At 52.4% G+C, this 24207-nt stretch overlaps 2 protein-coding genes and 1 long non-coding RNA gene across 6 annotated transcripts in view; 2 read left to right on the top strand and 1 right to left on the bottom strand.

Moving 5' to 3' along the window:
* Positions 1 to 2775, top strand: part of SLC45A1 (solute carrier family 45 member 1) — a 59285-nt gene extending 56510 nt beyond the window's left edge. The window contains exons 15-17 of one of the 3 annotated variants that reach the window (XR_004360627.1): positions 355 to 474; positions 715 to 954; positions 2461 to 2775. The gene's annotated coding sequence lies outside the window, so the exon portion shown is untranslated. Of the gene's footprint in view, positions 1 to 354; positions 475 to 714; positions 955 to 2460 lie in introns of those variants that run through there. The other 2 variants (XR_004360628.1, XR_004360625.1) reach the window with 2 other exon arrangements.
* Positions 1709 to 3688, bottom strand: MRPS16 (mitochondrial ribosomal protein S16). Its single transcript, XM_032708795.1, has 3 exons — positions 3522 to 3688; positions 3090 to 3350; positions 1709 to 3010 (listed from the first exon to the last, which is right to left on the bottom strand). The coding sequence occupies exons 1-3, from the start codon at positions 3532 to 3534 to the stop codon at positions 2898 to 2900; spliced, it is 387 nt and encodes a 128-aa protein (XP_032564686.1). The 5' UTR covers positions 3535 to 3688; the 3' UTR covers positions 1709 to 2897.
* A 9336-nt stretch (positions 3689 to 13024) lies between these two features.
* LOC116797564 lies at positions 13025 to 16977 on the top strand. Of its 2 annotated transcripts, XR_004360683.1 has the most exons (3): positions 13025 to 14489; positions 15023 to 15062; positions 16343 to 16977. It is a non-coding gene; the product is annotated as an uncharacterized LOC116797564 (long non-coding RNA). The 2 variants fall into 2 exon arrangements; XR_004360684.1 differs by lacking the exons at positions 13025 to 14489; positions 15023 to 15062 and adding an exon at positions 15588 to 15859.
* The last annotated feature ends 7230 nt before the right edge of the window (positions 16978 to 24207 follow it).

Genomic DNA, 24207 nt, shown 5'->3' on the forward strand with positions numbered 1-24207 from the left:
GGAATAATGGGAATTTTTGGTGATTGGAGCTTACTGCCTAATGCCCCCAACCCACAGTGGGAGCTGGGAGTTTTACTTTAGATCTAAAAGGCAACAGCATGGTCCAATACCCAAATAGTGTTAACAGTAAACAAAGGGCAGACTGCTGCATCATGTGTGGAGCACAGAAGTAGTCCAGGGAGCAGGAAGAAAACAAGCAATGAGTAACTTTAATCAGATGAATTCAAAAGCAAAATATGCACTGAGTAGCAGTCAGCAGACTGAGGAGCAATCTGCAATGGGCATGATGCATTATTAGCCACATATAAAAGCTGTATGGAAAATTGTTCGTTTGTTTGATCTTGCTTTTTCTAGGATCCGGGGATAGGTTTCTCTAACAAAGGATAACAGATCTTGTTGCAATAGCCAATGGAACAGTCAACAGAGGAAATCACAGCATCAGAGCAGAAAGGAAGATTTTTTTGAGTTGTGCAGGTACAGTACTAACCAAGCTTATGAGCTACTTAAGCAATTAATTTAACAGTATTGCTGTCAAATGCTATGAACAATTACTATGCTAGAGATTCAAGCTTTTCAAGCTTCAGCTATAGCTCTCTTTAAGCCTAGCTTTTGCTATGTTTTGCTTGATGATACTCTGTTCTGATTCTGCTTTATGCCCACTCCTTTCAGTTATTTTTTATTTACTGCAGATTTTTTTTTTTTTTTTGTCCACAGAACTCTTTGGGGAAGAGGGGAAAGTGAAAATAGAGCTGAATAAGTTTAATGCTTCTTCCTACCAAGAAAGGAAAATATTTGCTCCTTTTGCCCTAACTCTTGCTGTATTTAGTGAAGTGTCTACAGCACAGATCTAGTCGAACCTCGATCCCTATGTGCTACGTTATTATGTATGGCCCCTTTAAGCTCCCTTTGGAGCATCATGGTTCCAAAGAAAAGTATCAGATAATTTTCTGAAAGGTAGGCTTAGTCCAAAGTGTAAATGGCATTCAGTGCTTATAGCTACCTGTTACTGGTTTTCTCTAGCAAACTCCAGGACGCCTCAGACACAGCCTTTTTCCAGCGCTACACCTCTCATCATTTGTACAGTACTAGAACTGTTCACTGTAATTTGTTCTCAGCCTTCATCTGCTGACAGCATCACAGCAGCTGAGAATTATGCTTTATAAGCCCAGTATACCATTTTTTTTTTAAGCTTGAGCTGTCCTGTACTGGTGCATAGTACTGTGCCTTTGTGCAGAAAAATCCACTGCTTCCACGGCAGGCTGGGCTTACAGTGGCCCAGAGGCTGTGCTTTGTTGCACAAACTATTCTTCTGACCTACAGGTAAAAGTTCATGAATCCTGAAAAAGTTATGAATTTGGTCCATAAGAAACAGACCCACCACTTGCATAGACAATGAAGGGCAAGTTAGGTGAGGAGAAACACACCGTTTTCTTTATGTCCCCCCGATCAGATGCATGTTGTTTCTCAGTACAGCAGATGCCTTAGCAGGGGACTTAAGGCAAGAGAAAAGCTGAAAGGAGTCACTGTGGAAAACATGACCTCAGCACTGCCAGACTCTCCTTTTAGAACTTCCTTCATTTACTGTTATTACCATGTTGTGCAACATTAGTGTCTGATGCCAGTAGTCACTCACCCTACTGCATTAGAGAGCAGCCCCATCGCACTGTGGTATTTGAAAGGACATGAAAACAACTGTTCTACTGCCTTGTGTATGCAGTGAGATGCTTTATTTAATAACAAAATTATTTTTAATAGGGAAAAAAGCCAGGCCAACACGAAACTATCTGAAGAGAAACATTACAGATATACTTTGTGTTCAAAGCAGAAAGCTCCAGAAAGGAAAAGCTGTGTGGTACCTTTAGATTACAATAGTAAAAACACTGCAGATGCAAACCTTTACCTTTGCAGCAAGGAAAGGAAATCTAGAGTAAGCTAGAGAGGAACTTCCTAGAAACCCTGTACCAGAGTGCAGTCACCATTTTATAAAAAATGTGATGCTGAACATACCAAATATATAGAAGAGGAAGGTATCAGAAAAGCAATACCACTTTTTCATAGCTTCCGTCACTTCCAAGAATAGGTTTTTAATCATCTAATCCATGAGCAAAAATAAAACCACCTTCTCTCAGTTTTAAAAGCCTGTTTTAAAAGCAGGCCAGCCCCTTTCTTAGTGTTTTGTCTATTCATCCTCTGTTGGGCTGGTTACACTACAAGCTTATTGAAATGCAATACCGGAAACTTGTCTTTGCCTGACATTTGTAGAATCACCTAAGAGTTGTGCTAAAAGAAACCCTAAAGAAGCAAAAGGTGCATCTAAGGTAGGAGAGAGACTTTGGCAGGAGTTTTGCCTCTTGGAAGAGGGTCAAATATGTGATGAAAGAGTAAGACTCATAGCTCAACTTCAGGCATGCCCCATCTCTTTAAATGAGACTGAAATCTTTCCCTTTTGCTTGTAAACAGGTCCAGAACCTCTCTGGAGAAATTAAACAGAAATACAGCTGCACTTCCATTTGCATTTATCTGTGCCAGGCCTCTCCTGAACCACTGGATTGTCCTGTTACAGTAAATCAGAGCCAGGAGTCAAAACACCTGACAGGTGGAGCAGGCAAATGGAAACTGGCAGTAGCCATGCTATTGCTGGAGAGTGAGAGATGCTAGAGCAAATGGCATGCCTTTAGAAAAAGCTGAATGGTTCTCTGTGTGTATTAGAGTAGCGAAACCCCTTTTATCTCTGTGCACCAAATTTGGCAACAATAAACTTCGATTCAGAGTGGAGTCTGGAGAAAGCAGCAGATGCACAGTGTAGAGTGGGCAAATGACGCTTTAATGTGGTCAGATGCACTGACAGGGCAGGATGCTTCCTCAGGCCAGGGCGGGCCTCTCGGCCGGGGCGTCTCTCAGGGCCCGTCCACAGGGGCAGTGCCCACCTGCTGTGCTCGCTGTCGTCTCTGGCGCAGCCTCTCGGCGCCGGTCACTGTCATAGGATGGAGCGGCAGGAACCCCGCCAGACCTGCCAATAAGAGGCGGTGAGACGGGGCCACACCGGGCCCCCCCCCCCCTCCGCTGCCAGGCGCCCGCCCCAGGCCTACCCAGGAGCTTCTCGGCGGGCCGGGAAAGCTGCGCGCCGCAGCCCAGCCAGTAGCGCAGCCGCTCCAGGTTGAGCCCCGCCACCCTCTCGCCGTGGACGTTGGGCAGTGGGTCGAGGCAGCCGAGCTGCTCCAGGTACTTCCCGTCGCGGGCGCGCTTGCTGTGCGCTGCCACGATGCGGAAAAAAGGCCGGTTGGCGCAGCCTCCGAGGGCGAAACGGATCACGACGTGCCCGCCGCGGTAGCCTTTCAGGAGGCGGCTCCCTGTGAAGAAAGCGAGGTGGTCACGGGCCGCGCAGGGGCCGGTCACGGGCCGCGCAGGGGCCGGTCACGGGCCGCGCAGGGGCCGGTCACGGGCCGCGCAGGGGCCGGTCACGGGCCGCGCAGGGGCCGGTCACGGGCCGCGCAGGGGCCGGTCACGGGCTCGGGACTCACCGAGCTGCACCATGACTCCCGCCTACTCTTCGACGCGGAGCGATGATGCAACAGGGGCCGGAAGATTGACACAACCAGCTGACTTCTGCAGCACTTTATTAGGAAGGCTGGCGAGCCACAGGATTTCAGCTGCCTTAGACTTGGGAACAAGCCCCTGTTTTAAAAGCTTTCAGGAATACTCAAATGGAGTTCTCCTGAGATCCAGCCTGTCCGTGGTAGCTTCCCATCCATCCTAGGAAACTGGGCAGGGACCCCACTAAATCCCCTCGGCACTGGGCATCTTTCCGTGGAGAGGTGCTCCAGCACCACTTGGCAGTGAGTGTTGGGTGGGGTTAATCTGTAGGTTAAATCCAGGATCACTGCCGGGCTCTTTGCAGCCCTGAATTCCCAATAATGGGAGATGAGCGTCTGGAATTACCCCTTCCAGCAGAGCAGCTGGTTTGTCCCAGTCCATGTGACCTGGAATTGATCCTGATTTGTTTGACTCTGGAGTCACTGAAGTGCTGGATTGTGGAAAACAGACAAGACAATGGAATTGTGACCCCTCATGTCACCTGGTGATTTTTGGGCAGGGCTCAGGAATTTGCAGCTTTTTGGAGCTCAGTGCTCTCTGCCGTAAGAACACAAACCTTGACTGTTGAGTTCATATCTGTGATTTCTCAAAAGCATATACTTTTCTGTCATGGACAACTTTTCCTACTGTGGCAACTCGGGAGGCCAGGGCTATGAAAGTATCACACTCAGTGAAGTGTTTGAGTGACTTGTTCCTAACAAGTATTCTAGAACATAGTTGCAAATAATCTGTGGGTTTTCCATCTGAAAGGAGGTTGTTGCCAGGTGGGGATCAGCCTCTTCTCCCACATAACAAGCAGTAGGAGAAGTCATAGCCTTAAGCTGCACCAGAGCAGGTTCAGACTGTACATCAGGAAGAATTTCTTCATGAAAAGGGTGGTGAGGCATTGGAAGGGGCTGCCCGGGCAGGGGTGGAGTCACCGTCCCTGCCACCATCAAGAATGACTGGACGTGGCACTTAGCGCTCTGGTCTAGTTGACAAGGTGGTGACTGTTTTTTCCCTAGTCTGGGGATGCTGAACTCGTCAGGAGCGGTGTCAGTCCTGCCATGCTGAGCAGCCCCGGGGCCATCAGTGGCTATGCTCCACAGCAGGGCTGGCCCCAAAGCTTGGCACCCTCGACTCTGAGGAGAGGCTCAGCAGTGTGCAGAAGACTGATGGTTTGATTAGCGCCCTATTATTGCTTGTGAAAACAGCATTTTCAAATGATTTCTGGTGAAAGATTTATCTTTGTTCAGGCTGTCAATTAAAAAAAATTGGAAATCACCCTCCACAGGAAAAGTTATTTTGTATACGGAAAGTTTTACAAATGCTCTTTATTTATTTTATTTGTGTGTCCCTCTTGTCCACTTAATGTATCCTTCTTTACCACAGCACTCTTTCAACAGTGCAGTTTTCTTTGTCAGTGCAAAGATGAAGTGCCAGGACCATAGTGGAGTTCGAAGGACAGGTACAACTGCACTGTGAAGGGAAGACTTTCTGGCAAGCGGTGCCAGAAAGAACTGCAGTTTCTGGAGAATAAAAGCTGGAAGCGTGCCCCTGAAAATCCCCCCCCCCACTCCAGGCGGTCAGTGGGCTGACTGGCACGGACCGGTGGCCTTGGCCAGGAGCGGTCCTGCGGGAAGCGCCTTTGCCCGGGCTGTCATTTTAATTTCCATTGGGTGCTTGGCAGAGCCCCTCTGGGGGAGCCCCAGTGCCTGGCAGGAGCGGAGCAGGCTTCCAGGGAGGGGTTCACCTGGTCAGCCTCAGGAACCATCCTACCTGAGGCCTGGGCGAGGGCTTTTTTTTTGTCCGACTGGACGGTGAAGCTGTCTGTGGGAACGACCTGGCTATGGCTCAGTGTACTCCTAATTAAAGTGTCTTGAAAGTGTCCTAATTAAAGTGGGTCAGTTTTGGGGCAGTTTTTGGGATGATTTGGGTCAGTTTCTGGGGTCAGTTTTGGGTCATTTTTTGGGGTGATTTGGGTCAGTTTTGGGGTCAGTTTTTGGGGTGATTTGTGTGAGTTTCTGGTCATTTTTTGGGGTGATTTGGGTCACTTTCTGGTCATTTTTTTGGGGTGATTTGGGTCAGTTTCTGGTCATTTTTTTCGAGGAGATTTGGGGCAGTTTCTGGTCATTTTTTAAGGTGATTTGTGTGAGTTTCTGGTCATTTTTTTGGGGAGATTTTGGTGAGTTCTGGGTCTTTTTTTTGTGGAGATTTGGGTGAGTTTCTGGTCATTTTTCGAGGAGATTTGTGTGAGTTTCTGGACATTTTTTTGGGGAGATTTGGGTCATTTTAGGGTCAGGTTTTGGGGAGATTTGTGTCAATTTCTGGTCATTTTTTGAGGAGATTTGTGTCAGTTTCTGGTCCTTTTTTGGGGTGATTTGGGTCAGTTTCTGGTCATTTTTTTTGGGTGATTTGTGTAAGTTTCTGGTCATTTTTTTGGGGTGATTTGAGTCAGTTTCTGGTCATTTTTTTGGGGAGATTTTGGTGAGTTCTGGGTCCTTTTTTTGTGGAGATTTGGGTGAGTTTCTGGTCCTTTTTCGAGGTGATTTGTGTGAGTTTCTGGTCATTTTTTTGGGGTGATTTGGGTCAGTTTCTGGTCATTTTTGGGGAGATTTGGGTCATTTTAGGGTCAGGTTTTGGGGAGATTTGTGTCAGTTTCTGGTCATTTTTTGGGGAAATTTCGGGCAGATTCTGGTCATTTTTTTCGAGGAGATTTGGGGCAGTTTCTGGTCATTTTTGGGGAGATCTGGGTCATTTTAGGGTCAGGTTTTGGGGAGATTTGTGTGAGTTTCTGGTCATTTTTTGGGGAGATTTGGGGCAGATTCTGGTCCTTTTTCGAGGTGATTTGGGTCAGTTTCTGGTCATTTTTATGTGGAGATTTGGGTCAGTTTCTGGTCATTTTTTTGGGGTGATTTGTGTGAGTTTCTGGTCATTTTTTTGGGGTGATTTGTGTGAGTTTCTGGTCATTTTTTTGGGGTGATCTGGGTCATTTTAGGGTCAGTTTTTGGGGAGATTTGTGTCAGTTTCTGGTCATTTTTTGAGGAGATTTGGGGCAGATTCTGGTCATTTTTTTCGAGGTGATTTGTGTGAGTTTCTGGTCATTTTTTTGGGGTGATTTGGGTCAGTTTCTGGTCATTTTTGGGGAGATCTGGGTCATTTTAGGGTCAGGTTTTGGGGAGATTTGTGTCAGTTTCTGGTCATTTTTTGGGGAGATTTGGGGCAGATTCTGGTCATTTTTTTCGAGGAGATTTGGGGCAGTTTCTGGTCATTTTTGGGGAGATCTGGGTCATTTTAGGGTCAGGTTTTGGGGAGATTTGTGTGAGTTTCTGGTCATTTTTTGGGGAGATTTGGGGCAGATTCTGGTCATTTTTTTCGAGGTGATTTGGGTCAGTTTCTGGTCATTTTTATGTGGAGATTTGGGTCACTTTCTGGTCATTTTTTTTGGGTGATTTGGGTCAGTTTCTGGTCATTTTTTGGGGTGATTTGGGTCAGTTTCTGGTCATTTTTTTCGAGGAGATTTGGGGCAGTTTCTGGTCATTTTTTAAGGTGATTTGTGTGAGTTTCTGGTCATTTTTTTGGGGTGATTTGAGTCAGTTTCTGGTCATTTTTTTGGGGAGATTTTGGTGAGTTCTGGGTCCTTTTTTTGTGGAGATTTGGGTGAGTTTCTGGTCATTTTTCGAGGAGATTTGTGTGAGTTTCTGGTCATTTTTTTGGGGAGATTTGGGTCATTTTAGGGTCAGGTTTTGGGGAGATTTGGGGCAGATTCTGGTCCTTTTTCGAGGTGATTTGGGTCAGTTTCTGGTCCTTTTTTGGGGTGATTTGGGTCAGTTTCTGGTCATTTTTTTCGAGGAGATTTGGGGCAGTTTCTGGTCATTTTTTAAGGTGATTTGTTTGAGTTTCTGGTCATTTTTTTGGGGTGATTTGAGTCAGTTTCTGGTCTTTTTTTTGGGGAGATTTTGGTGAGTTCTGGGTCTTTTTTTCGTGGAGATTTGGGTGAGTTTCTGGTCATTTTTCGAGGAGATTTGTGTGAGTTTCTGGTCATTTTTTTGGGGAGATTTGGGTCATTTTAGGGTCAGGTTTTGGGGAGATTTGTGTCAATTTCTGGTCATTTTTTGAGGAGATTTGTGTCAGTTTCTGGTCCTTTTTTGGGGTGATTTGGGTCAGTTTCTGGTCATTTTTTTTGGGTGATTTGTGTGAGTTTCTGGTCATTTTTTTGGGGTGATTTGAGTCAGTTTCTGGTCATTTTTTTGGGGAGATTTTGGTGAGTTCTGGGTCCTTTTTTTGTGGAGATTTGGGTGAGTTTCTGGTCCTTTTTCGAGGTGATTTGTGTGAGTTTCTGGTCATTTTTTTGGGGTGATTTGGGTCAGTTTCTGGTCATTTTTGGGGAGATCTGGGTCATTTTAGGGTCAGGTTTTGGGGAGATTTGTGTCAGTTTCTGGTCATTTTTTGGGGAAATTTCGGGCAGATTCTGGTCATTTTTTTCGAGGAGATTTGGGGCAGTTTCTGGTCATTTTTGGGGAGATCTGGGTCATTTTAGGGTCAGGTTTTGGGGAGATTTGTGTGAGTTTCTGGTCATTTTTTGGGGAGATTTGGGGCAGATTCTGGTCCTTTTTCGAGGTGATTTGGGTCAGTTTCTGGTCATTTTTATGTGGAGATTTGGGTCACTTTCTGGTCATTTTTTTGGGGTGATTTGTGTGAGTTTCTGGTCATTTTTTTGGGGTGATTTGTGTGAGTTTCTGGTCATTTTTTTGGGGTGATCTGGGTCATTTTAGGGTCAGTTTTTGGGGAGATTTGTGTCAGTTTCTGGTCATTTTTTGAGGAGATTTGGGGCAGATTCTGGTCATTTTTTTGGGGTGATTTGTGTGAGTTTCTGGTCATTTTTTTGGGGTGATTTGGGTCAGTTTCTGGTCATTTTTGGGGAGATCTGGGTCATTTTAGGGTCAGGTTTTGGGGAGATTTGTGTCAGTTTCTGGTCATTTTTTGGGGAGATTTGGGGCAGATTCTGGTCATTTTTTTCGAGGAGATTTGGGGCAGTTTCTGGTCATTTTTGGGGAGATCTGGGTCATTTTAGGGTCAGGTTTTGGGGAGATTTGTGTGAGTTTCTGGTCATTTTTTGGGGAGATTTGGGGCAGATTCTGGTCATTTTTTTCGAGGTGATTTGGGTCAGTTTCTGGTCATTTTTATGTGGAGATTTGGTTCACTTTCTGGTCATTTTTTTTGGGTGATTTGGGTCAGTTTCTTGTCATTTTTTGGGGAGATCTGGGTCAGTTTCTGGTCATTTTTTTCGAGGAGATTTGGGGCAGTTTCTGGTCATTTTTTAAGGTGATTTGTGTGAGTTTCTGGTCATTTTTTTGGGGTGATTTGAGTCAGTTTCTGGTCATTTTTTTGGGGAGATTTTGGTGAGTTCTGGGTCCTTTTTTTGTGGAGATTTGGGTGAGTTTCTGGTCATTTTTCGAGGAGATTTGTGTGAGTTTCTGGTCATTTTTTTGGGGAGATTTGGGTCATTTTAGGGTCAGGTTTTGGGGAGATTTGGGGCAGATTCTGGTCCTTTTTCGAGGTGATTTGGGTCAGTTTCTGGTCCTTTTTTGGGGTGATTTGGGTCAGTTTCTGGTCATTTTTTTCGAGGAGATTTGGGGCAGTTTCTGGTCATTTTTTAAGGTGATTTGTTTGAGTTTCTGGTCATTTTTTTGGGGTGATTTGAGTCAGTTTCTGGTCTTTTTTTTGGGGAGATTTTGGTGAGTTCTGGGTCTTTTTTTCGTGGAGATTTGGGTGAGTTTCTGGTCATTTTTCGAGGAGATTTGTGTGAGTTTCTGGTCATTTTTTTGGGGAGATTTGGGTCACTTTCTGGTCGTTCTTTGGGGAGATTTTTGTGAGTTCTGGGTCATTTTTTGGGGAGATTTGGATCAGTTTCTGGTCATTTTTTGGGGCGATTTTGTTCAGTTTCTGGTCATTTTTTGGGGAGATTTTTGGTGAATTTTGGGTCATTTTTTAAGGTGATTTGAGTCAGTTTCTTTTCATTTTTTTGGGGTGATTTGAGTCAGTTTCTGGTCATTTTTTTGAGGTTATTTGGGTCAGTTGCTGATCATTTTTAGGGGGATTTGGGTGAGTTTTGGGTTTATTTTTGGGGAGATTTTGGTGAGTTCTGGGTCATTTTTTGAGGAGATTTGATTCAGTTTTGGACCATTTTCTGGGGAGATTTGGGTGAGTTTGGGGTCATTTTTTGGGGATATTTGGGTCAGTTTGTGGTCATTTTTTGTTGAGGTTTGTGTCAGTTTCTGGTCAATTTTTGAGGTGATTTTGGTCAGTTTTGGGTCATTTTTTAGGGAGATCTGTGTGAGTTTCTGGTCATTTTTTAGGGTGATTTGGGTCAGTTTCTGGTCTTTTTTGGGGTGATTTGGTTGAGTTTCTGGTCCTTTTTTGAGGAGATTTGAGGCAGTTTCTGGTCATTTTTTGGGGTGATTTGGGTGAGGTTTTGGGTCATTTTTTGGGGTGATTTGGGAGAGTTTCTGGTCATTTTTTGGGGTGATTTGGGAGAGTTTCTGGTCATTTTTTGGGGTGATTTGGGTCAGTTTGGGGTCATTTTTTGGGGTAATTTGGGTCAGTTTCAGGTCATTTTTTGGGGAGATTTGGTTGAGTTTTTGGTCATTTTTTTCGGAGATTTGAGTCAGTTTTGGGGGCATTTTTTGGGGTGATTTGGGTCAGTTTCTGTTCATTTTTTGGGAAGATTTGGGTCAATTTCTGGTCATTTTTTGGGGAGATTTGGGTCAATTTCTGGTCATTTTTTGGGGTGATTTGGGTGAGTTTCTGGTCATTTTTGGGGGTCAGTTTTGGGTCAGTTTCTGGTCAGCTTTTGGGATGATTTGGGTCAGTTTTTGGGGTCAGTTTTGGGTCAGTTTTTGGGGTGATTTGGGTGGGGTTTGGGTCAATTTTTGGGGAGCACTGGGTGTTACTGGGGTGCACTGGGAGAGGAGAATAAAAAATAAACGAAATAAAAAAGGAAACATAAAATACAAAAGAAAAATTAAAAAAATTAAAAGCAAAAAAACTAAAAAGGAAATAAAATGAAAATGAAATAAAAGAGGAAAAAAAAGAAAAAAGAACGCCCTTCTTGGGCACCCCGCCAACTTCCCCCCCCTCGGAACCGTAAATTGCGGGGTCACCCCTAAAATGTGAGAAAGGGGCCCCAAAATGTGGGTGGGGGAACCCCAGGGAGCCGAAAAAGTGGAGGGGGAGCGGCAGTAAGAAAGCGAAGCCGGGCGGTCGGGCGGCGGGGAAGCCAACGTGGCGGCGCCGGCGCCTGCGCAGTCGTTGGCAAGACGCCGGCGATCACGTGGTAAGTAAGGGCGGCCAGGCGCGGGAACGGCGACGCATGCGCAGTGGCTCTCGTGCCGGTGCAGCGCTCCCTACCAGAGTTAAGGGCCGGTTCCGGCGGCACGGCGGGACTTGCGGTCTCCCGTCTCTCCCGGGGTGTGTGTGGGGGGGAATAACATGAAGATTTTTAGGGGCGAAAGCACAGAAATTAGCGAGGGACGCTAATTTGGGTAAACTCGGTCGCCGGAAGTAGAGAGCGACCGGAAGTCCTCCAAGGCCCCGGCCCGGAAGTCCTCCAAGGCCCCGGCCGGAAGTCCTCCAAGGCCCCGGCCGGAAGTCCGCCAAGGCCCCGGGCCGGAAGTCCGCCAAGGACTCGGGCCGGAAGTCCTCCAAGGCTCCGGGCCGGAAGTCCGCCAAGACCCCGGGCCGGAAGTCCTCCAAGGCTTCGGGCCGGAAGTCCGCCAAGGCCTCGGGCCGGAAGTCCTCCAAGGCCCCGGGCCGGAAGTCCGCCAAGGCCTCAGGCCGGAAGTCCGCCAAGGCCCCGGGCCGGAAGTCCTCCAAGGCCCCGGGCCGGAAGTCCGCCAAGTCCCCGGGCCGGAAGTCCTCCATGGCCCCGGGCCGGAAGTCCTCCGAGGACCCCGCCCGGCGCCCGTAGCGCCGTCTCGCCGCGCCGCTTCCCGCTGTGGGGACAGGGCGGGGCGCTCGGCGGCGCCGGGCGCGGGCGGCAGGTTCGTGGGCGGCGGCAGGCACCGGCGCGGGCAGCTCCCTCTCGGGGGCAGCCCCTCCTCGCGGCGGAGGACCCCAGCCGCTCCGCCGCGCCGCCCCGTTCCGCTCCCGCTCCCGCTGCCGACCCCGACCCCGCCCCACTCGGTCCCGCCGTGCCCTGGAGATGCTCTCGGGGCTGCGCCGCCGCCTTCCCCCCCCGGAAGCGACCCACGGCGGCACATCCGACGGAGATCGTCCTCGGGGTAAGCTGGGCGCGGCGGGGGGGGGGGGGGGCGGCCGCTCTTCTACCTCTCCCGCGGCCATGGGCGACTGCAGGCAGGGGAAGCGACAGGCAAGCTTCTCGCCTCTGCGGAGAAACTTGCACCTGCGTGCCACCGGGTTCGGATGTGCCCTGGCATTGCGCACACACACACACACACCCCCCCCACACCCACACCCACACACCCCGCGGTGCGGGGTCTGCGCTGCCTCGGGGACCCTGTCTGTGCTGCCGGGAGAGAGAAATCCTTTGGGAAGCTGGGGTGGAAACAGCGACTCTGTGAATTGCTCAGCTTTTCCTAGGCAAGGGCAAGTTTTAGGGAAGAAAGGCCCCTACTCGCGAAAGGCGCCGCGCGTCTCGCCAAGGGGGCGGGGGGGGCGCCCGGCTGCAGTGCCGTTCCCGGCCGTGTCCGCCAGGCGGCGACCGCGAGGCAGGGCCCGGCGCTCGGGGGCGGGCTGGGAAGCGGCGCCCGCGCAGAGCGAGGCGTTGGCCGGGCCGGGCCTGAAGCGCTCGGGGCCGCCGGGCAGGGCAGTGGCCGGCTGCTGGGTACCCCGCAGAGAGAAGAGCCCGGCCCTGGGAAGGCAGCAGCCTGGGCTCGAGCTGCTCTGGACCGCTGTGGGGATGGGTTTGAAGTTTTGGGATCGCTTTTTTCTGTCCCTACCTTCCCACTGAAAACAATAACTTCAGAAGTCCTCGTCTGGACTGGTCCAGAGAAATTGTGGAGTCTCCATCCCCGGAGATGCTTAAAACACTTTTGCTCAGGCAAAGTCGTGAGCAACCCGTTCTACCTAATCCCGCTTTTTGAGCAGCAGAGATTGGACTAGATGATCTCCAGAGGTATTGTCCAACCCCCACCGTTCTGTCCTTCTGTAAAGGAGCTTTGCACTGCCCTCTGCAACTGTAATCTGTTGATGACCTGTGTGCAGCTTGTTACACTGCAGCTTGTCACACTGAATGGCAGCCTGAATAATTTAATATTGAACTGTGATTAATCACAAGATGAAAGCTAAGATTGGCTGGTAGGAGGCAGTGTTCTTTGCTGCAGCATTTCCCACCTGAGGTAATTTTCCTTGTTCTGAAAGTGTCAAGTACAGTTGGGCAATGTACTACGTAGGAAGAAGGGAAAGAATCTCAAAAACAAATAAATGAGCAAAAAAAACCCCTTTATATTTGCTTGTGCAAGAAGAAGATTGTTCTTCCACTCAACCAGGTTTTGAGAGGACAAATTAATTGTTTCTCTGACAACACTATACATTGGAGGCTGTTAATGATCTCGTAGTCTGTGCTAAAGGTTTTAGCTGATTGTGTTTGTCATCAGCTTTTACTAAAGAAAAAGCAAGCCTTCTTGGCTGTGTGGATATTCCAGGAACGAAACGATTCCATTCATGTAGATAATGATAACAGAGCCAAACCAAAAATATTGTAAGTGTCCTATGTGGAACAATATACAGAATTTCAAAAGGGATTGTAGTGGTCCCATATACAGAACTAACATACTTCCTGTTCCTTATTTGCTGATCAGGTCATATTTATCTGCCTGTCAGGACTGTTGGAGCGCTGGATGGAGAGCAGGTCATATGAAGAGGATTACGGAGTAAAAGGCAGCTTGTACTGAAGTGCAGGGAAAGTATAAATATTTATATATATTGGCACAGTGCCTAGCCTTAATGCTTAAAATCCTTTGGAGAGCTGTCTGCATATTTACTGTGTTAATGATCAAATGCAAGGCTGTGTTGGGAAAGGTCTTCCATTTGGAAGTCAGTAGTTGAGACTGTCTTGCCTATGAAAAAGAGGGAGAATTTTCATTAGAGGATGTAGGATTCTGGCTGGTAATAGTCTTAGTTCGAGGTATTTTTAGAGAATTGATTTAACGCAAGCAGAACAAATGGCCAGAAGTGTAATGAGAGACAAGTTGACATTAGAAAGTAGATGTGCATTTTGAATGTATTATCATAGCAACTGATTAAATTCTCCCTCTCTTGCTGTTCTGGGGACCTTTTAAATGTGCTTTGGCTAAATAAAAAGTATTAGACTGTTTCAGAGCCAAAAGGTCGGTTCTTGTTGTCTCTTTTGCACTTTAATTCTAGTACGCTGATACTTGCTAACCGCTTATAACCCTAGATGCAGAATGAGAACTTGGGTTATTAACAGTAAACAAGTCAACAGCAGAAAGACTTGACCTTTCTTTTGAATTGCCCTACAGTGTTAAAAAATACCAAACAAACCTCCTTCCCCAAAGAAACACCCCCCAAAATACCCCAACAACTCACCAAACAGAAAATCACCGGCAACCAAAAAGCAGAAGTAACAAACATGAACAGCAAGCGGAGGAAGAGTTTGAAAGCGGGATGGACAGAAGCAGAAGTGTTACTGCCCACTCTTAGGCCACTGTGCTGATTCAATGGGTGTTGTTAGGTTTAGATTAGTAGTTCCTTGTTGTTGGGTTTTTCGGTGGTGTTGATTTTTTTGTTGTCGATGTGGGGGATTGTTCGTTTGTTTGGTTTTCATTTGTTGTTTTTTTTTTCTGTATTAAAAATCTGGCTCAGTTACTCTCTAGTTCTGGTGTGTTTTCTTTTCCAGGTGGTTGGTGTTTCTGCAGTGTTTGGCACAGGACCGGGTGAGTTTTTTACCCAGCTTTCTAAAGCTGTAGATGAATAGGAGAGGGAAGGGGATGACTTCTGGTCCGCGACCCAGTGACCACTTCCTGAAGGTCCTGATTCATGAGTCTGCTCCTTTGATTTGAAGGAGTGTACAGTTGCCATAGCCAAGGTAGCCTAGGGTGTCCAGTATCAGCATAAAAAGCAGCAGTAAAAAGGAACTATTCAGAGATGAATTTTTGTGCTGTTCCGTGAAAAAGTAAAAGCTATCTGTGCCAGCAAGTCTGTGAAGTAATTTTTTTCTTGTAATTCCATACCAAGTTTTGAATTGTTGCTGTTTTAATGAAGTATGTTCATTGATTTTGCATCCGTTGGTTTCAGAATCCAAATCTGGGGAGAAAAGTACTGTTAGTCTTTCTGAAATGTCTCTCAAACATGAAAGCCTAGAGAAAACTTTTTTTTTTGAGTAAAAAGAAGCCTCCAGGATGATCCTTATGCAATACAGATCATGTGTTTTTCAGACTGAACGCACTCCCTTTATTCACCTTTTCAGAGAGTATCGTCCACAATACGAGCGCCCGAGAAAAACACTGGTAAGTGGGTTTAGCTGGTTTACACCTGAACAGTGTATCTTGGGTCACTTTTATGCACACAATTGCCTTTATGTTGAGAGGGTCTAACATTTCATTTACTAGTCGTACTCACTGTGGGAAAACTCCTGTCCTGAAGGAGTCCACCGTTTGCCTTTTTTTTCCTAGATGTGCTGGAGCATATCTTTACAAAGATAAAGATTTTGCAAAACAGATGTTGCTCACTGGTTTAGTGCTAATATTTGAGCTAATTGTGTGAAAATGATTGGGAAATAAGATTGTGTCTTCCATTCAGATGGATAGAGAGTTCTTAAAAATAAATTTCCAAAGGGATTTGTTGAGACTATCCCTGTACCTTCCTGCACCAGTGAAGAGTACTAGTTTGACTTAGTAAGAAAGACTGAATTGCAGTGCCAAAATCAGTAGCTCTGCTCACCTTGAGTTCTGGCTGTCCAAAGACAGTTCTCTGCAGGCACAGCTCCACAGAGTTTGGCTTCCCGGCGCTGCTGAACAGGTCCTAGAATCCCACCTGACCGGAGGTTGCTTTCCACGCTTAGTCAGAAGTTCTGTGTAACCTCAGTTGAAATGTAAGACCTGCACAGTGACTTCTGCTCTCTGACTGGGGGACAGGCTGCTGGGTTTGGGTGAGGTTTCTCTTCTCCCGATGTTTTAAATGTTCTCAGAATCCACATGTAAATCTTTATCTACGGGAGAAAGCTCAAAATAAACAAAGAGAGAGCAGCTGGAACACTTGTGGAAGGACATGGGCAGCGTGTGTGTGCAGGGCAGCACACTGGCAGGTACCTCCCCAGGAGGATCAAGTTTACTGCAGAAGTTTTCTGAAGAGTTTGCCTTGTGAAGTAGTACAGTGCTTCTTTGTCCTCACAGCAGAAGTGTGAAAGCAGCTCCCTGTTAGAGGAGCGGGGCTTTAGTTGCTGTGGGATTGGTCACACTTAGCTCTTCCTGTGTCAGTCACAGGTTTGGAAGAAACCCCGCTGAGTAGCTAAAGCAGTGGACCTACTAGAAATAATGAAATACTTTAGAAAAGGCGAAACAGTCAGCTCAGAATAGGAGAAAGCTCTGCTGTTGGCTGCGCTGTTCCTTAGATGAGGCGAGTAGGTGCTGATGGAGTCTGTCCTGTGTCTGGGATCCACAAGCAGCTTTCTGTCCCCTTAGAGCAGGTGTTCTGTCTGCACAGAAACACAGCAATGAAGTTGTCAGTGCACACGCTCCCTTACCTTTAGCAAGCTGGTTTGTCTACAGCCGTTTCTGTTCCCTTCAAGGACCTGATGCTTCTGCAATGGGTCCCTCTGAGCTAATTCTAACACGGGGAGCTCTCGATGAAGAGCAAGAAGACAGGGAGAGTGACGCTGATGGCATTGACCATGAAGGTAAGGGAATGAGGTCTAAAAGCTGCCTCTCAAGAAATCCCCTCTATATTTCATGACCTGGATGGACTGTAAGGAGAGCCTAGCAAACAAGCAAACATTCAGTCACCTGACGTGTCAGAATCTGTAGCAGAAGCTCCGCTGCAATGGTCAGTGCAGGGATATCACTCTGTAAGCTTTGTGAAAGTTCAATTGTAAATTTTCTATTCGAGTAATTAATAGGTGTATAACACACATAAACCAGAGAACTCGTTAGGCTTGGGGCATGCAGTGACCTCTGAACCTGATTGATGCACAGATGTGTCCATCATCTTTTTGGCCTTACAGTTTGTGGCCCTGGCTCTCTTCCCTTTTCCTGTGACTGTGGTCTTGGAGCAATCTTCTAAGTTGTTACAGTGTGATTTTTCTCTATATAGCTCACAGACTTAATCTTCCTTCTTTCCCTGTTCCGCTGATGGGTAGGATCACTTATTTCCTTTGCCCTGTAATGTAGTTGAAGATGGAATAGACTTTCTATGTTGCTTTGGCTATCCTGATTCTAACTTTTTTTCAGAACCACAAGTAGAACAAGTACTGAAATGGCGCTGAACTTCGGCAGCAGCGAGGACTGCGCAGGAGAAGGAGGCTGGGCAGCGGGCCTGGGGCGGGCAGGGGGATGGGGGTGGGGGCGGGCACTTAAAGGATTTCGGCCGGGGAGCTGATCTCAGCCAGCACCCAGTCGGGGCAGTCTGAGTCCCCGTAGAAGCAGAACTGCTGCGTGGGGAGAGGCGGTCAGAGGCGCACTGCCGCTCTGCGTCCTGCCCGCTCCCCGCCGCCGACTCCCGGCCCACCAGGTCGCCGCTGCTCCCCGGTCCCCCATGCCGCACAGTCCGCCTTCGCGCCCCGGAAGCGCCCCGTGTGCCGGTGGGGGGCTCCCCGAGGGGCTCTGCAGGGGCCTTGGGGCCGGGACCCCGGGGGTACAACCCGACCAAGGGGCGGGGCAGAGGACGGGGTCCCGGGGACGGGACCCGGGACGGCCACGGACCCGCGGGAAGGGCCCCTCCGACACGGCCCTAGTCCCTCCTCCCGACCACCCGAGCACCTCCCGCCACCCGCGGCCGCGGCCCCGGCCGCGGCCCCGGCCCCGGCCCCGCGGGCTCCAAGCCCCGCCAATCCGGGCCCGAGGCAGCGTCTGGCCCGCCAATCCCGGCCCGCCTTCCTCGGCGCCGTCCAATCACAGCCCGCCTTTTCAATCCGGCAGCGGTCCCGCAAGCTCTGCCCGCTCAGCCGCGGCGCGGCCCCTCCGCGCGGCCCCGTCCCCCCGTTCCCCTCAGGTGCCGCTGGGACCGCGGAAGGGCGGTGGGAGCTCCGCAATCACGTCCCGTCCGGGAGCTCTCCCAGGAGAAGGGGAGGGAGGCGGGGAGCGGGCGGGAGGGGCTCCGGGAGCGGGGCTAGCGGGGGTCTCGGGAAGCGGCGGGCGGGGATTGGCGGGGCTGGAACGGGGAGGCGGGGCTGTGCGGGCCGCGGGCTATAAATGGCGGGGAGGGGGCGCGGGGGGGGCAGTTCGGCGGCGGAGGTGGAAGCGGCGCTGGAGCGGCGGGAGCCGGGGCGAGATCGGCGGTGAGCTGGGGCGGGGCTCCCGCGGCTGCCGCTCCAGGCACGTAGCCTGGCTCGGGCACAGGGGCCGCTCTCTCCGGGAGGTTCTGGCTCCCGCCGTGCAGGTCCGATCCCGGCCCGCCACTCCCAGCCCGCTTTTCTCCGCTCCGTCCAATCGTAGCCCGCCCTTTCAATGGGGCCGCGGTCCCGTAAGCTGTGCCCGCTCAGCCGCGCCGCGGCGCGCCCCCCTTCCCCACGTTCCCCTCAGGCGCGGGTGCCACAGCTCCGCGCTCACGTCCCGTCTGGGAGTTCTTCCGGGAGGCGGGGAGAGGGCGGGAGCGGCGGCGGCCCTTTCAATGGGGCCGCGGTCGAGCAAGCTCTGCCCGCTCAGCTGCGGCGCGGAGCCGCCCCCGTCTCCACCTCGCCCCCCCGCGTTCCCCTCAGGCGCCGGTCTCGCCGCCTTTGCTTCGGGATCCGCCGGAGCCGCGCCTGCGCTGCCGCGGTGCCCGCAGGCGCTGTTGAAAGGGCGGGTGGCAGGCCCGCGGTCCCGTCCCGTCCCGGAGTTCTCCCGGCAGAAGGGGAGGGAGGCGGGGAGCGGGCGGAAGCGGAGCAGGCCCTGGGAGCGGGGCGTGAGGGGACAGCGGGATTCTTGGGGACGGGCAGGGCGGGAACGGGCAGGCGGGGATTGGCGGGGCCGGACGCTGCCGGACGCTGGGATTGGCTGGGCTGGCACGAGGGGGCGGGGCTGTGCGGGCCGCGGGCTATAAATGGCGGGGAGGGGGCGCGGGGGGGGGCAGTTCGGCGGCGGAGGTGGAAACGGCGCTGGAGCGGCGGGAGCCGGGGCGAGATCGGCGGTGAGCTGGGGCGGGGCTCCCGCGGCTGCCGCTCCAGGCACGTAGCCTGGCTCGGGCACAGGAGCCGCTCTCTCCGGGAGGTTCTGGTTCCCGCCGTGCAGGTCCGATCCCGGCCCGCCACTCCCAGCCCGCTTTTCTCCGCTCCGTCCGATCGTAGCCCGCCCTTTCAATGGGGCCGCGGTCCCGTAAGCTGTGCCCGCTCAGCTGCGCCGCGGCGCGCCCCCCTTCCCCACGTTCCCCTCAGGCGCGGGTGCCACAGCTCCGCGCTCACGTCCCGTCTGGGAGTTCTTCCGGCAGGCGGGGAGGGGGCGGGAGCGGCGGCGGCCCTTTCAATGGGGCCGCGGTCGAGCAAGCTCTGCCCGCTCAGCTGCGGCGCGGAGCCGCCCCCCTCTCCACCTCGCCCCCCCGCGTTCCCCTCAGGCGCCGGTCTCGCCGCCTTTGCTTCGGGATCCGCCGGAGCCGCGCCTGCGCTGCCGCGGTGCCCGCAGGCGCTGTTGAAAGGGCGGGTGGCAGGCCCGCGGTCCCGTCCCGTCCCGGAGTTCTCCCGGCAGAAGGGGAGGGAGGCGGGGAGCGGGCGGAAGCGGGGCAGCCCCTGGGAGCGGGGCGTGAGGGGACAGCGGGATTCTTGGGGACGGGCAGGGCGGGAACGGGCAGGCGGGGATTGGCGGGGCCGGACGCTGCCGGACGCTGGGATTGGCTGGGCTGGCACGAGGGGGCGGGGCTGTGCGGGCCGCGGGCTATAAATGGCGGGGGGGGGGGGCGCGGGGGGGCAGTTCGGCGGCGGGGCTGGGGGCGGCGCTGGAGCGGCGGGAGCCGGCCCGGGATCGGCGCGGGCCGCCGCGCCGAGGAGCGGCGGTGAGCCAGGCTGGGACCCTCGCGGCTGCCGCTCCAGGGAGCGGTGGGGAGCCATGGGGCAGCACCCCCTCGGCTGCCGATCCCAGGGGGAGCTGGGGTCGGTCCCCCACAGCTGCCGAGGCAGGGCGTTGGGCAGGCGGTGTCCCGGGCAGCTGTGCCGGCCAGCTTTGGTCAGTGCTCAGGGGGGGAGCAGCCATGCTCAGGGGTGCTCCCCCGAACCAGAAGGACTAGGATGCAGCCTCTCAGTGGGGCTGGTATTGAAAGTATCGTTACAAAGAAAAGTAATAAAAGATGTTTCATTCTATTATAATTTTATTTTACTTTTATTTTCATCTTTGACTACTTGATTGTTTATTCTATTGTTTTGTTGCTGTTCCCGTTGGGAACAGAGATATTTAAGTGAACGACAGAGACTGATTTGTGACCTTGTCAACAGCCCCGGGCTGCAGAGATACTCAGGAGCAGATTTAGGCAGAGGCAGCAGAAAGCTGAGGAAGAGGCAGCAGAAAGCTGAGGCAGAGGCAGCAGAAAGATGAGAACCTGGAGCTCGGGCAGCAGAGCTGGTGGAGACATAAAGACGGTAGGACTGTGGGCAGAACAAGAGTGGGGCTGGATTAGGGAGCGTGGACCTGGCATAATTACTGCAGGGATGGAGCTGGGATAAAAATAGTCAGACCTGGCCTGGAATGTGGGCTTGAGAGCTGGGGTGGAAAACTCAGACCTTTAACAAAAGAGAGCTGCTAGGATTGGAACGTGCAGCAGCTTTACCAGGAGCTGACAGCAGAGCTGTCAGAGAAATAAAGGTGGTGGGTCTGGGTATGGGATAGGGAGAGTGGTGCTCGGGAAGGGACTGCGGAGCAGGGATAGGGACTGTGGCACTGTAGCAGAAATCACTGTAGGATTGAGACAGGGACTGGCATCGTCGCTGAAATCCCTGTGTGGCTGTGGAACTGGGATTATAAATGGGAATGTGGACTGAGAGGCTGGGGCTGAAATGAGCATAGTGTTAGGATTGCATGTCTGGAGCTGGGAGGGTGTCTGGAGTTCAGATAGGGCCTGTCACTGAGAGGCTGCGGTAGGGATGGCTTCTGGGCTTGGGACTGTAACACTTGGGCAGTAATGACAGCAATCAGTGTGAGATAGGGCCTGTGACACCGTCGCTGAAATCCCTGAGTGGCTGTGGAAAAGAGATTAATGGGCGGGAATGTGGATTGGGTGGGTAGAGCTGAAATCACTGAGGGGCTGGGGTAGGGAGAGGGTTTGGGCTTGGGACAGTAACACTTGGGCAGTAAGGACAGCAATCACTGTGAGATACGGCTGTGGCACCGTCGTTGAAATCCCTGTGTGGCAGTGGAGTTTGGATTATAACTGGGAATGTGGACTGAGAGGTTGAAGCTGAAATGAGCATAGTGGTAGGATTGCATCTGTGGAGCTGGGAGGGTGTCTGGAGCTCACATAGGGCCTGTGGCACCGTCACTGAAATCCCTGTGTGGCAGTGGAAAAGGGATTAATGGGCGGGAATGTGGATTGGGTGGGTAGAGCTGAAATGAGTCTAGGGCAGGGATCTGGACTTTGGAGTTGGGATCGGGTTTGTGGAGTTGGAGGAGCACCTGGGGGACTGGGATTGGGAGTGTGAGGCTGGAGCTGGAAAGTCACAGAGCTGGAGCCAAGATGAAGATCCTGCAGCGAGAACCTGGAGCAGCTTCCCGTGGCGGCGATGGCAAGATTTGGAGCTACTGCTGAGAGAGCAGAGCTGGCAGTGCAATAAAGCTTGTGGGTCTGGAGCTGAAATCACTGAGGGGCTGGGGTAGGGAGAGGGTTTGGGCTTGGGACAGTAACGCTTGGGCAGTAAGGACAGCAATTGGTGTGAGATAGGGCCTGAGGCACCGTCGCTGAAATCCCTGAATGGCTGTGGAAAAGGGATTAAAGGGCGGGAATGTGGATTGGGTGGGTAGAGCAGAAATCACTGAGGGGCTGGGGTAGGGAGAGGGTTTGGGCTTGGGACAGTAACACTTGGGCAGTAAGGACAGCAATCAGTGTGAGATAGGGCCTGTGGCACCGTCGCTGAAATCCCTGTGTGGCAGTGGAAAAGGAATTAATGGGCGGGAATGTGGATTGGGTGGGTAGAGCTGAAATCAGTATAGGGCTGGACTTGTGTCTTTGGAATTGGGATGGGTTTTGTGGGGCTGGAGGAGCACCTGGGGGACTGGGATTGGGAGTGTGAGGCTGGAGCTGGAAAGTCACAGAGCTGGAGCCAAGATGATGATCCTGCAGTCAGAACCTGGAGCAGCTTCCCGTGGCGGCGATGGCAAGATTTGGAGCTACTGCTGAGAGAGCAGAGCTGGCAGTGCAATAAAGCTTGTGGGTCTCGAGCTGAAATCACTAAGGGGCTGGGATAGAGCTGGGGGCTAGGATATGGACTGGATGCTTTGGTCAGGGACTGTTGGTTGTGAGTAGAAATTACTGTGGGATTTTGATTGTATTTTTGTGCACTCTGGGAAGTCTAGTAATTCTATTGCAAGCCATTGGAGGGAACTGGGAGTACTGGGTGGAGTCAGCTGTTCTATGGAGAAGGCCCAGGTGTTAACAATGAGCGGGAGGAGGGGCCAGGGCTTGGGCTGAGGCCCCTCGGCTGTTGTTCGGGCTCAGGAGCTGTAGCAGGACTTCTTAGACTGTGACTCAGGTGAGTCTGTTTCAATTTCACCTTTCCAGTCCCTTCCCACTGTCCCCAGTCCCTCCCCACTGTCCCCAGTCCCTCCTGAGTCCCCTCTCAGTTTCTCCCAAGTGCCCCAAACCCCATCCCAGTGCAGCCAGTCCCTTCCCTGTTCCTTCCCCAGTGCCTCCACTCCTTCCCAATTGCTCCCACTGCACCCCAGTCCCATCCCAGTCCATCCCTAGTACCCTCAGTCCAACCAAGCTCCCTGCACAGTTCCCTCCAGAACCTCCCCAGTGCTCCCAGTCCTTCCAAAGTTGCCTCAAACCCACTGCAGTCCCTCCCCAGTGCCCTCAGTCCCATCCCAGTTCCCTCCCCAGTGATCCCACTTGCTCCCAAGTGTCCCCAGTGCAGCCCAGTCCCAACCCAGTGCCCTGGTACCTCCCCAGTGCCCTCAGTGCCCATCCTAGTTCTCTCAGTCCCATCCGAGTGCCTCCAGTCCTTCCCCACTGCATCCCAGTGCTCCTAGTCCCTCCCAAGTGCATTCAAGTGCCGTCATCAGTGCCCCCCAGTCCCTCCCCAGTCCCATCCCAGTCCATCCTAAATGATTCCTAGTCCCTCCCCAGTGCTTCCAATCGAATCCCAGTCCCTCCCCAGTCCTTCCCAGTACATCTGCGCCCCATCCCAGTGCTCCCGGTCCCTCCCCAGAGATTCTCAGGCCCATCCAGGCATGCTCCCCTAGTCGCACCCACTGCAATCCAACTCCCTTGAAGTGTCTCCAGTCCCATCCCAGTCCCTCCCCAGTGCGTTGGGCTCCTTTTCCCTGTGCATCCCATTCCCATCCCAGTCGCTTCCCAGTCCCTCCCTGCTCCCTCCCCAGTTCCCCCAGTCCTAGCCCAGTGCCACCAGTGCTCCCAGTCCCACCCCAGTGCCCCCCCTCTCATCCCAGTCCCTTCCCACTTCTCTCAGTGCGAGCCAGTGCACCCATTCCTTCCAAGTGTCCTCCTACAGTGCATCGGGGGAAAAGGACTGGGATGCACTGGGAGAGACTGGGGGCAGCGGGGTGGGATGGGGATGGGACTGGGGACACTGGAGAGGGACTGGGGGAGTTGGGCTGGGAGTGGGGACACTGGGGTGGGACTGAGATTTCGCGGGGGGGGGGGTCTGGGAGCACTGGGATGGGACTGGGGGTCATTGGGGAGGGGACTGGGACCGTGGGACTGGCGGCACTGGGATAGGGGTGAGATGCGCTGGGGAGGGACTGGGCCGGGACTGAGGGCACTGGAGAGGCCCTGGGGGCACTTGGGGGAACTGGGCTGGGCCTGGGACTCCCTGGGGAGGGACTGGAGGCACTGGGATAGGACTGAGAGGCACTGGGGAGGCACTAGGACCGTGGTGCCCCAGTGTGTCCTCAGAGAAGGACCCAGTCCCCAGTCCCTCCCCAGAGAATCCCAGGCCCAGCCCAGTTCCCCAAGTGCCCCCAGGGCCTCTCAAGTGCCCTCAGTCCGGCCCAGTCCCTCCCCAGCGCATCTCACTCCTATCCCAGTGCCGCCAGTCCCACGGTCCCCAGTCCCTCCCCAATGACCCCCAGTCCATCCCAGTGCTCCCAGTCCCTCCCCCACGCGAAATCTCAGTCCCACCCCAGTGTCCCCACTCCCAGCCCAAATCCCCCCAGTCCCTCTCCAGTGTCCCAGTCCCATCCCCATCCCTCCCCGCTGCCCCCAGTCTCTCCCGGTGCATCCCAGTCCTTTTCCCGATGCATCCCCCTCCCCCCCTAGAACATCAGTCCCAGCCCAGGTCCTTCCCCGTGCCCCTGACCCATC

This window comes from Chiroxiphia lanceolata, chromosome 22 (assembly GCF_009829145.1).
Source record: "Chiroxiphia lanceolata isolate bChiLan1 chromosome 22, bChiLan1.pri, whole genome shotgun sequence".
In the NCBI taxonomy this organism is placed as follows: domain Eukaryota; kingdom Metazoa; phylum Chordata; class Aves; order Passeriformes; family Pipridae; genus Chiroxiphia; species Chiroxiphia lanceolata.